Genomic DNA, 13,188 nt, shown 5'->3' on the forward strand with positions numbered 1-13,188 from the left:
ACCACAAATTTTGGAAGCTTGAAATAATTTGCAAATCTATCAAGCTTTGCCGTATTCTGTACAGAGAAAGACCTTCCCAAATATAATGCAACTATAAGGTAAATTAAAAAGTCTTGGCACATTCAAGATTAAGTACTTATTTTGATTTTAGTAAGCCTGACTGAGAAATCATTCTCAATATCAAAAATGTGAAAAGAAATTTAAAAAAAAGGCAGCAGTGAAAACATTTGAATACAAATTCCCTAAATTCAAGTTCAGTCTAAAGTGGAGGCTTTTCTCCTTCAGTCTAAGAAAATAAAGGGGGGAAGAAATTAAAGGTTTTAGTTAACTGTAAACACTTTCCTTCCTTCCTAGGAGGAAGGAGGCGACACCTTGCAGCAAGGAAACTTCTCACACCTTTGAAGCGGAGGGTGTCGCAGCTCAGCTGGGTAAGATGGTGAGAGATGTTCACAGTCACTCTCATCACCTTCACTCCCACAAACAAACAAACATCCCAACCTTGATCCCTTTATGGCTTGCCTGAGAAAGAAATAAGAGGAAAAAGCATTTTACAAATATTTTGAAAGCTAAAATTCTCAAGATTTCAAAGCCTTTCCACACAATTTTTCCTCTTTGTTTTCAAAGAATCCACACATAGAAAACAGTTTTCAAAAGTCACCAGCACCCACTTATTCAAAACCACCTTGAAAAGCTCAGAAAGGGCATGTTGAGCATCAAATCCTTTCAGAAACTACCAACAACAAACACTTCCTAAGCAAGAACCATTTCAAGTATCTTTAGCTTACCAAGAACATCAGCCAGGTTGTTTTTCAGCCCTGTGCTGTCTCTCAAGGGATAGAGATGGAGGAGGAAAGGGGGTGACAGGGAGCCCCAGGGATTCACACTACTGGGACAGCGGGGGGAAGACCCTGCTCCAAACCACCCTCTGAGAACCTGTGCTGAGGACCTCAGGCCCCACCAAATCACCCCAACACCTGTACCCCGTTTGATTCACACCTACTGTCACTGCCTGTGCACCCCGAGCAGCTGATCCCAGCAGAGACACTGTCCAAAGACACCCAGGGAGACCGTCCACAGTGATGTCATAGAATCACGGAACGGTTTGGGTTGGGAGGGACCTTCAAAGCTCCCCCAGTGCCCCCCCTGCCATGAGCAGGGACATCTTCACCAGCTCAGGTTGCTCAGAGCCCCGTCCAGCCTGGCCTGGGATGTCTCCAGGGATGGTTCATCCACCACCTCCTTGGCCAACCTGTTCCCTGCTGCCAACCCCATCTCCTCCCAGGTGTCCTCCTGGACCCAAGTTTTGAGCCTCTCACTCAAAAGCACAGTGAAATTTCCCTTAAATTGAGACATTCAGGCCCCAGGGTAAAGTAACCATCACCCAAACAAGGGAATACAACAACAAAACAGCAGCTCTCCACTCACCACCACCTCCTCCTCCTAGGAACCCCCATTGTAGGACACGTCCCTTGAGCACTGTTGACCTTGTGAGCCAGTCTATGTGGTAGAGCAGCATTGTGATGCCATGGAGAACATCAGTACACAGCTACACAACCACCACCCAGCTCCACAAGGTCCACCAGTGCTTCAGGGGATTGATTTGTTTGCAGTTTTTTGTATGTATGTGTTTTCCCCCTCCCTCCCTTCCCTAACACTGATCAAAGCCGGATCAGTTAAGGCATCATCAAATGTTCATGTCTCTCACGCTGGGGTCTCCTTCAAAGTTCAGTGGAACTGTTTAAGCCTCGACAAAAGAGGCTTGAAGTTTTGACATTTCAAAAATCATTTTCCAGAACACAACAGGATAAAACAGCTCAGAAGATATATCTAATGAGGGAAAAGAACAAAGTGCTCAAAATGCAGCCCAAAGGGTTTGGCTTTTCCTTTCTCTCTCTCTCTTATTTCAAGGGAAGAGATTAAATAATATTTTTTTTTTTTAAGAATTTCTATTTCTTCCTCCCTGTGCTCTTTTTGTCATCTTTGGTCCATGTGCTGTTTCTTGGCCAACGAAACTCCCTTTTCATCTAAAATTAGTATTTTGTGTTGTAAGGCTACACGAGGTCATACTACAGGTTGCTATTAATGTATCCATCCCTATACTATCATGCAATTATAATCCTGTCACAGATTTTTTTTTCTTCTTTTTTTTAGACACTAAAGGAAGGATTATCCCTCTTGCTTCATTCTATAGATATAAAGAACAACCCTATTTGGTTTCTTTACAAACCTTTTCTTTCTTTCTTTGTTAAGCCTAGAAGAACGTTTCCCAAAGCGACAGCTCCTCCCCTCTCAGCTCTTTCCATTGATCAGCTCTCACTCTCCTGTCCTGGTCCCATGGGATGAAAACTTCTGCTTCTTAAATTTATTTCAGAAAATACAGAAGAACCAAACAGACATTGGATGTCCAGGACACACATACACTGACCTAAGCAAGTAAAAGTGCTCAGTTTTGCCAGCCCTCCCTCTCCTGCTCAGGGCAAAACTAGGTAATTTTGAAATAATTTAGGTCAAACTCATACTTCTAGATTCTAATTTGAATCCAGGGATAGTATCATACCAGGTTAATATCCAAGCTATCCGCTTCATCTTGTTTTTCAAATGGTTTCTCTCTTGAACAAGATGAAATGCCTAATCAGAAAGCTATGACAGCAAGTTTTCAAAACAACAAAAGCCTATAGACACACCTTTCATCTACCCTTCCATGAGCCGAAGCACATATACAGTTTATATCGCACACAGTGCCTCACTCAAGGATGGAATTTCAGCACACGAACTATTTACACAGCCATGGGCTGCTCACACCAACATTCCCCAACTCGCTGATGATCCAACCCAGGGACCCCCATCCCCTGGAAACACCATCAGTCCTGCCACAGCCTTCTCACTCCAGCAAAGCAGAAGCAAATCAGTGCAATTATAGCTCAGACTGGAAGCATCTTTCCTATGGGAGGAGTGAAGTTACATTTTAATTGTTAACCTGCACTTTCTTGGTAATTCTGACAGGCTCTTTATTTGGGTTTTCTTGGCAGTCAGTCTTGATTTCACTGGTGCTGAATTTTTGATGAGTGGATTTAAACTCATGGATTTAGCTTTATTCAGCAGGTGACGACTTGCCCAACTTTTCCTAAACCCAAGTGAGATGGCATCTTCCCATTCTGTGGTCAAGCTCACTTTGCAACATCTCCCACACCATTATTAGACAATATAATTGCGCAAATGTTAGTAACAGCACTTCTCTGTCTCTGTAGGCATCTGGGCCAGCAATGGCTGAGACGGAAATTAAGACTCCTGAAGAAAAGCTTCTCCTTAATGCTCTGTATCTCCCAACTCTCATGCTCCAGCCTGGGGCTCTTTCTTAGTGCTGCTCTCTAGATACTGAACAAGGGTTTGGGGAAATCCAGCCTAAATCTAATCGCATCACAAAGTATGTGACAGATGAGTTACGATAAGCTTTAAAAAACATTAAGTGTGTGTGAATGGAGATTTTTCAGACAGCACCAAGACCAAACATCCTCCCAGGATGGCAGAAAACTCAACCAAGAGGCAGCACATGCAAAGTTAATGCATCCTAGAACCAAGATAAGCTACCACGTACCCACCGAGAGATCGCACACCAGCAATGCTTCTTGTTGGGAGAACAATAAAGTGCAGCAGCACATTTCCAGCTACGCAGCCTCCAAAAATTCTCACTGTGCCTTTCTGCAGCCTTCCCCCATCATCCATCCCAAATTACAGGGTAACCAGTGTTGGTAGCAGCTCAGGATGCAACAGCTTCTGTGTCTGAACCAGCCCCAGCTGATGCCATCTAAATATTAACACCAATTCCCCTGCTCTGCTCCAATAAACCCTGCAAAGGAGAAAACATGAGGCATTTGCCTTCCCTTGCAAACCGAGCTGCCCCGACAGCCGGGCTGGTACGGAAAGCGCCGAGCACAGGATCACAAGCCTGTCAGCGGCACGATAAAAACATGATGTACTTCAGCCCCTGGAATCTTATTATTTCTTCATGCGAAGAGCGTTCGCGCCTTGAAACCGTCTTGGAATCCCTTTGATCCATGCTGATACAGTTTATAAATTGATGTTAATATTTAGAGTTCATGTCTGGTAACGCTGCAGCCATTTGCTCACATTTTCTTGCCAGCTAAGCAGGCGTGGGAACAGGATTGAGCTGTGATGCAGACACAGAGGTGACCTGGTGATTAAGAACTGATGGAATGAAATGCTATCTGTAAAGCTGCCCCCAAACACGGCCACCTTACCAGAAACACATGGGGTGCCAGACCTGACCCTGAGTCTGCAATGGGAAAGTATTGCTTCTGTCAAAACCCTGACCCAGGTCTCTGTAGAGTGAAACAGGCACCTCTGCAGCAGAACTCCAGGGGGAGAAAACAGCGCAAGAAAAACATGATTTAAAGCCAGCAAATTCCCTCTGCTGATTTCAGATGGGGCTGGGGCCAGCTGGAGAAAAGGGGAGACCCCAATGGCAGCATCTCTTTGAAAGCTCAGGCACCTTTGAGATCAGACCCCTTTCTCCATCATTCTGGCTTAAACCTGAGGTGTTCACGTGTAAATCAAAGAGCATCTGCAGCTTTTCCTTGCTGTATGAAGGAGCAGGGAGGTAGCCGGTCCCCCACCTCCCGCTGCTCATTTCTCTGCGGCCACATGCGCAGCACGTGCTGAGCACACGTGTGAGCCGGCGCCTGAGGACACAGACTAATGCCTGGTCACCTCTGAAGCCTGCAGAAGATTGAGCAGGAGATGTCAAAAGCAAACAATTTAAAGCAACACATTTAATTAAAACCAGAATGAGAAGTTGTTGCGAGTCCAACAATTGCAATCTGCAGAGCTCTGGCAATCTTGGGGGAAAATTAACACAAGCTGCTAATAGCAGCATCCAATTCCATCGGTGTCTTGGACGAAATAGTGGTGGGGGGAAGGTAGGAAATAATCTTCAGATGAAACAATTACTGATCAGCTGCATGACAATCCCAGAACATCTTAATTCAAACAGGCAGACACAGATCGCAGGATCATGGAACAGTTCGGGTTGAAGGGACCTTCCCAGCTCCCCCAGTGCCACCCCTGCCATGACAGGGACATCTTCACCAGCTCAGGTTGCTCAGAGCCCCGTCCAGCCTGGCCTGGGATGTCTCCAGGGATGGAGACAGGTTCTCTGGGCAGCCTGTTTCAGGGTCTCACCACCCTCATGGGGAAGAATTTCTGTCTTATATCCAATCTAAATCTCTTTCAGTTTAAAGCCATTAGCCCTTGTCCTATCACTACATGCCCTTGTAAAAAGTCCCTCTCCAGCTTTCCTGCGGGTCCTCTTTAGATATCGGAAAGCTGCTGTGAGGTCTCCCCAGAAGCTTAAAAGAGGGGTGAAACAAAAAAGCAAGCCCCAAAGAGGCTTCCTCCAGCTCTGCCCCCTTACCAGACCCTCAGTTGTGGCAATTCCAGATGGAGGAAGGGATTACCATGTCTCCTCTGGCACACGTCTGAGAAGAGGACGGAAGGAGGTTGTGAATGCCCTGAGATGTCTTTGAAGTGACAGAAACCTGCTTTATGCCCTTTGCTTTATTTCCACTCTCAAAAACGAAGCCCTACAAGCCCCCAGCTAAATGTAGCTCTTGCCTCCTTCTGTACATGTCGGAGGATCTCACCTACCTCTCCCACTAAAGTATCTGGATGCAAACATCCACCCACACCATATATAACATCTTTGCAGGCTGTAAAAACGGGAAGCTTTAATTGATACTATATTTCAAACTGTTGTGCAGCAAGGACATACTCCAGGCTGAGTCCTCTGGGGTATCTTTTCTCCAGCCCTACCTTCCCCGCAAGCCGCTCCCATTACTGTATCTCTACTTTTTGAATCATTACTTAGAAGAAAGAAAGAAAAACAACTATTGATTGTATAGAGCTGAGTAGCTCACATATTCATAAGGGGTTTTATTGCCCAGATGGAGGGGTTCTCTTTCCTTTCTTCCCCCTTTGACACTGCTAAAGGGTCCTCTAAATAATGCTTTGCATTTCCAGAGCCTCATAAAAGCCACTACGAGTCCTTCTATAAATCCAAGCCACCTCCAAAAACAGAACTATGCCTTCTGCTCAGCACAGGCTGATGCTGCCCCAAAACACGATGCCTTGGAGAGAACAGAGGCAGGAGGGAGGAGAAGATGCTCCCACCATCACATCCTAAGCGAAGATGTAGAGGTACCAACCAGGTGAGATGACAGCTGTACAAACCAGGCAGTAATTGCTCCGAGGAGAGAGGAGCTGGGGGACACCATCAAACGAACAAAAGGAAGAAAACAAACCAAGAGAGAGAAATAAGGGCAATAGAGATGGGTTGGTTATTAATACCACCGCTTGGAATGTATCCTCCCAGCCTTTGCTGCCAGCTGGCTTCTGGTCCCAGCCCTTCCATTTCCCATCCTGCCACTCCAGTGGGATCGGCAGCTTCTTTCTCGAACAGTGCAGAGAGGGAAAGCTGCTTTCCTCCGAGGCTGGAGATACTTGATGGGGTTTCCCGCCCCCCATTCCTTTTCCCAACTTGGCTTTGGCTCCTGGTGCACTGGAGCTGGCTGGCGTCTACTTAAAAGTTTCCTTCAAAGATGAGTTTTCATCTGCTACGAGAGGGATTTCTTTCAGCCTCTGTCTTTGTTTGGCTTTTCCTGCGGAGGTATCGGTAGCTGCTCCGCTGTAAGATTTTCCTTGGCTACCGACATCTATTGAAATACCGCATTTCAAAAATAAATGAGAGGGCACCCTTCTCTAGCACGGGAACATCTCCACTGCATGCACCATCCCTGCTTTATCATCATGTGAAATACAAACGAGAACAGCTTCAGGAATCACATTATTTAAGTGCGTGGCAGAATTCAGAAGACATGGCAGAATTCAGAAGACATGGCGTGTGCCATCAGGTGCCATGTCAGAGGTTGGTTTAAGACTGATCAAAGCTGCCAAAGACATCAGCTCCACCATCACTTTGCTCGCATGGGGATGCCCACACCCTTTTGTACCCGAGCAAAAAGCAGATTTAAACCCACCCAGATCACCAGGGAGTAACAAGCCTCCTATTTTCCATCAGCGTAAGGCTCTGGGTGCCAAGCCTCTGCAAACACAGCCAGGCACGTTTTCCTGGGTATCATTAAAATTTCCCAAGCCGTCTGAGTTCTGTGATGTCTCTAAATGTTTTATAATATTTTGCTGCCAGTTGGGTGCTGCCTTGGGATTTGTTGTTATTCAAAAAGAAGGGACAACTTTAAGAGCTTTCCTCTTCCCAGGCAAGGGACTGCCATCGCATAAAATGATGAGATTTCAGTAAAAATGATGGCCACTGCAAAATATCTTGGCTGCTTCTATGTGAAGAATTTGACTGTTTCTCATAAAAAATATTAAAAAACTTTTCGCAGTTTGTAATTATATTTTACAGTTTCATTACAAAGCTCATTTTAATTCTTCGCCAAACCGTTTTTACCAGTCCTCTTGCCACTTTCTTTTTAGAAAAGTCATTAAGTCGGGACTGGAGATCATCCCATTTTCCCCAGTTTCAAGGATATTAATCTGTTTTATTGGTATTTCACTGTCATTTCCATTCGAGTGTTCTCTGTATTTGCATAATTTGCATTGCCGCCCCCTTCCCGGTGACAACCACAGGCTCGGCTTTTCATTTGAGTTCTAGGGAGTCACATTGCATTTTGGTTTATTTTCTTTCTCGAGGACACGCTGTCTTCACTGGCCCAGAACCGCAGACGGGGAGCAGGATGCCGGCGTCCTGTGTCCATCGCTGCCTTCCTGACCTTCAGCAAGTACCAAAACCAGCTGTGAGCTCCCAGTCCCAGTGATGAACTGGTTGGTGCCTGTCTCAACAGGACACAAGTTAACACTGGAGCAACCTCATTTCCCAAGTGCAAAATGAGTTTCTGTTCACCAGCTACAGTCTGTGAAGACTTCAGAATATTTATGTGCAGCCTGGAAAATCCTTAGAGCCTTTTAGAAACAGGCCCAGGGGTAGCGAAGTCCCGTGTTCAAAGTTATGCCTTTTTCATTTCTCCACTGATGCTCAGTTCCTACAAGCTGAGGCCACAAAGTAGATGCTTCCCTCCTCTTTCCTCTAAGGACCAAGCTTTGACCACCTCTTTAACCATCTCCCCAAAATATTAATCCCCCCAAGAGCTGCCCTCCATCCCAGCCCCCAAAGTGAGGGGGCTCTACAGAATTTGGCCACTCTGGGACATCCCAGCAACACGCCAGCTCTGCGTCTCACATTTTTGGCAGAGAAAAAGTGCCCCCTTCACATGCTCTGAGCAGTGAGACGAGCGTAGGAGCTGAGGAATTGGAACCGACTGAATAATGGGTCCCGTCTGCTGGAAGAAAATGAAATTTGCCCTCGTGTTACCGAAAACTTGCACTCGACGCTCGCTGCACATTATAAAGAAAAGGTCAGTGAAACACAACAAACGCAAGGAGCCCAGCTGGAGAAAGCAATAAACAGTGACAGCAGCCCTAGTCTAATTTTTCAAAGCATCTCTGCCTTTGCTCAAACCCCAGCAATTTCGCTCCGCGCTGCTGCAAGGGGCTGGGGATGAGCAGCTTTGCTGCTGCAGGACAGGCGGCTGTTTGTCTGTACAGGCTCCCAGGGAAGAAAACAGGAATATCCTTCAGATGCAATTAGTAGTAGTAGTAATAATAATAATAAGACACGATTGAGAAGATTTCAGCCTCGGGCACGCAGATGTGCTTCGCTCCTCTGGGAAGGGGGATCCCTGCAGCTGAATGCAGCCGGGGCAATTCCCAAGAAGAGGGACACCCATGTCACAAACACACCCGGTGGGGCAGAGGGGTCCGAGTCCCCGGAGGGTCTTACCATCCGCGATGAAGTGCTCGGGTACGTGGAGCGTCACCTTGACGGTCAGCGGGCAGGAGAGCTGGGAGCCGCACACCATGGCCAGGATGCAGGAGCTGACGGCGATCAGGGTCAGTGCTGTCTTGTTGACCGGGCTTTTCATCGAACCTGTGAAAGGCAGAGAGAGAGGGGTGGGTGGCCAAAAGCTAAAGTGGTACCATGGGCTTGCAGGGATGCAGGAGAGCCCCAGAAGGGTAGGTGTTGGAAATCAAGACAGCTCAGCAGCACAGGAAGAGCTCCTGAGATCTGCAAACCCCATCGTTCCCATCACTCCTCATTTGGTTGCACTTTTAACATTCATGTTGTCTCACTTACTGAGTTATATCCATCCTGGGGACTGTATTTTCCTAAAGGAGGGAGAAAACCACTGCACAGACAATGACAGCGCCACCGAAGTGACCGAGCTCCCGGCGGACCTGACTGCATCTCTGCTCAGGATGCAGGTGAGGACACTTACTTATTTTCAGAAGCCAATCCAGCCTCTCCTCCCAGCCCTCGCCATCTCATCAGCAAGGTGAGATTTAAAAAGCATCATTTTGCAAATTGAACAGGAAATACATCCAGCAAGTTAGCACTTGCTCACCCTGGAATTTGACCGAAGCCACTGTTGGAGCTGATGATGCCAGGACAGGGATCTCATGCTCAGGCTGAGCCCACAGCACAACCTGAATTTTCGAGCTCCAGTCAACCATCCAGGGTGAAATCTCCACAGTGGATGCTCCAACCTGCACCTGCAGGACAGAACTGGCTGATCTGCTGGAAAATACCCCAATCACTACAACCAAGAGGAGTATGCAAATTGATTATTTATGAAGCATCTTTCACTATCCTTATAAACGCATCATCTCAACAGCCTTCCCACCCCAACTTCACAGCTTCATCGCCAAACTCCTGCGCTGTTCACCTTGTGATCCCCTTTTTTTGCTTCTCAATCTTTATTCATACCATCAGCACAAGTTAGCACCTCCTTGGGAGACAAACACATCCTCTCGCAGGGCATTACTGTGCCTGCCACAAACCCTGTGTATGGTTGGAGTTACTACACAAATGTAAAAAGAAAAAAAAGGAGGAGAAAAAAAAAAAAAAAAAAAGGAGAAAAAAAGAAGGAAAAAAGCCTCCATCAGGATAATTGGACACAGCCAAGTACACAAAAGACCTGAGAACACTGAATTTTACCATTATAAATCACCTTTCAATCCAGGGTCTTAAAGCGCTTTGCAAACATTAAATCACAAATCCCTTCTGAGTTAGACAAGTATTATCCCCGTTTCACAAAGCGCCTGAATCACAAGTACGATGGCAGCTCTCACCATCCTGCAGACAGACAGGAATTAGGATCTGGGAGATCCCATCCCCATCGGTCCGCGTGGCTTCTTCCTTCCCCTTGACCCAGAGGATGGGGCACGGGAGCTTGAAACAGCAAAAAGCCTGTAACAGCTCAAGGAGTTTGAGCTTGGCTGCCCAAGGAAAGGGACAATGTGCTATGCAGCTCCTGTAACTACCTTTCCCGCTCCCTGCTCGTTTCCATCACGGTGCTAATTATTGACCTCTAGAACCGCCTGACGACGCTTTTGACCAACTGAACCAAACCAAAGGGTCTTCTGCTTGAGCAGAAATTGGATTTCCAGCTCAGCTCTTTATTGCTCACAACCAGTTTGCTGCCAGGTTCGAAGAGAGGCTGCTAGAAAAGCAGATTCTTCCCTCATTCTTTAAAGAGAGGGACATGGCTCCTGCTCTCTGTCCCATCACCTGCTCTTCAGACTATCGATGCTCCAGCAGAAGCATTCTTGTCCTGCTTTTAAACACCCATCTGGAGGTGAACAGCTTCCTTCCAGGCCTCTACAACCAAAAGCAATGTGTTCTTAGCAAGTCCCTGCTAACCAAACCAACCTCAGTGGGTTCACTGAGGCTTCATGCAAGAAGCTGGACAACATCCATTCCTTCCTCGGTCTGGGAAGGGGATCCAGACCCAGCTCAGTAACTCAGGTGGAACCACATACACCACAGCACCGCAGACAAGAGCTGTACCTGGCTGAACCCTGCTCCTTTCCATGTCATCTCCAGGCTTTCAGGGAGGCGTTTAAAGTGCAGATTTGCAGAGCCAGGTCCAGCAAACAAGCTGGTATCAACCTCGTTTACCAAGAGGAGGGAGCTTCAGGGGAATGCAAGACCTCCATGGATGGCTGATGGGACTCAGGAGCCCCAAGAACTTCAGCACCCATCGCAACCTTCACACACTTCTTCATTTGGGTCTTGCGGGGTCCAAAAACCCCAAGAAGGTGGTGACCAGGCACAGCTGAGACCAAACTCATTCTCCAGCTTCCTCTGCCATACTAAATCCTTCACATGTTGAGATGATGTCTTTATATTTTTAATCAAAGAGGTTTCTGTTGCATTTTGGATGGTTGCAGTAGCACAAGCATGTGCCCAAGTGTTCGGACAGGCTGTTTTGGGGGGAAAACAATGGCCCATGGGAGCTCCTGGAGGAGACAAACCTGGGAAGAGGTAGAGTAGCGGGCAGGACACATGATGAGGATGAAGGGTAAGAAGAAATTACTTCTCTCCAAATGGAGAGAAGGAACATCCCCCCCCACCCTGCAAGAGCAAAGGAAAGAGAGAAAGGAATGACAAACTGCTCCAGTTTAGGGCACAATCATACCTGAGATGCGTACTGCTAGCAATCCAATTAACGGCAGCTTAATTAGACTGGAAGACAAGAGGAGCAGCCAGGACTGTGGTGAAGAGGAGCCACCACCACCCTTCCCAACGGGGATTGTTTCCCCCTTTAACACCAGTGCCCATCGGCCCAGCTTCGGCCTCCCGGAGAAGACACAGGTCCCTCTGCAAACAGCTCAGAAACAGCTTGCAAAGCACCACATTCCCCTCAAGATTTTGCACCTGCTGCAAGATGAAGATAAATTCAAAGCCACTGGTGTAAACACTCTGCAAACAGCCCCTCCAAATGCACCGTGTCTCCTTTGAAATATCATTTCCTCCTGCAGTTAATTACTCGCTGCTTTGTACACCTTCCCTTGCCCACCTAAAGGACAACAGAGGAAAAAAAACTCAAGAAAACTCTGAGCTCGTTCCTTTTAATATTGTCAGTGCTGCCTAAATTTAAGGGAAAAAAAAGAAGTATGTTCAGAACACATATGGATTTACGAGCAACACAAATATCCCGCACGCTTGGAAATATGATGTTTCTAAATCAGGCTCATGAATACATGCTTGGGAGATTACTCTATAAAAAAAAATAAACTTTAATTACCCCATCTTTATCAGCACACAGCCCATGGTGTTAGCCATATGTGGGTGTTAAACGCCAAGTGCTTTGCAATCTTCCCCACCCCCCGGAGATAATAGCATAATACAGAATGTTTCGCGGCTACTCAGATATTAAAATGTATTTCTATCACCCGAGGAACACGGGGATGGGGAAACTGAGCGGGAGAACAGCGAGTGCCTGAACTGCTTAGCAACGCTCGGCGCAGCCGCACGGAGAAGCGCCCGGGATGGGGCGAGCAGCTCCCCCAGCACCCCCGGGAGCAGCAAATCCCCCCCCGCAGCCCGTCCCACATCCCCGCGCTGCTCCCAACACACTGAGGCTGCTGGTGGGTCGGAGGAGCCGGGCACTCCTAATGATGCTTCTTTATGTTCCAGCAGAAGCTCATTAATACGGCACAACAGTGTTTCCAGGACACTCTCGCACGCAGAAACATCTCAAGGTGGTTTTACAAGCGGGCGATCATGTCAAATCAAATCAAACGCCAATTAAGACGAGCAGCGGTGTTGGCAGGAGGCTCTGGCCACGGAGTGGCCCCGCGCCGGGGAGCAGCGCTGCCCATCTGCCCCCCTGCCCTGCCACCTTGGGATGGTGCCGCTACCTCCAGCACAACAGACACATGAGATGGGATGGAATGGAATGGCATGGCATAGAACATCCTCCTTCCAGCCAGACACAGCTCCTCTCCCACCCCATGGCCCCCACCAAGCCTTCATGGACCACCCTGCCCCAGTGCCGCTTCCCTCAGAAGGGGATTATAGAATCATTTAAGATCTTCGAGTCCAACTATAGCCTAACTCTAGGATTAAACCACATCCCTAAGAACGTCATCTCTGCCTCTTTTAAACCCCTCCAGGGAGGTGACTCCACCGTTTCTCTGGGCAGCCTGTTCCAGTGCTTCACAATCCTTTCTGTTAAGAAATGTTTCCTAATATCCAATACATGGATGTTGATGCAACAACCCCCCATGGCCCCCAGGCAGCATCTGAGCAGC

General features: G+C 47.4%; 1 protein-coding gene across 1 annotated transcript in view; it reads right to left on the bottom strand.

Annotated features, from left to right (window-relative positions):
• ASTN2 (astrotactin 2) overlaps positions 1-13,188 on the bottom strand; it is a gene marked incomplete at its 5' end in the record, with an annotated part of 312,614 nt that overhangs the window by 188,133 nt on the left and 111,293 nt on the right. Inside the window, one exon of the mRNA XM_082067996.1 lies at positions 8,873-9,019. Coding sequence (XP_081924122.1) covers positions 8,873-9,019 — 147 coding nt within the window. The remainder of the gene's footprint in view (positions 1-8,872; positions 9,020-13,188) is intronic.

This window comes from Streptopelia decaocto (assembly GCF_964273445.1).
Source record: "Streptopelia decaocto genome assembly, chromosome: 17".
Classification (NCBI taxonomy): domain Eukaryota; kingdom Metazoa; phylum Chordata; class Aves; order Columbiformes; family Columbidae; genus Streptopelia; species Streptopelia decaocto.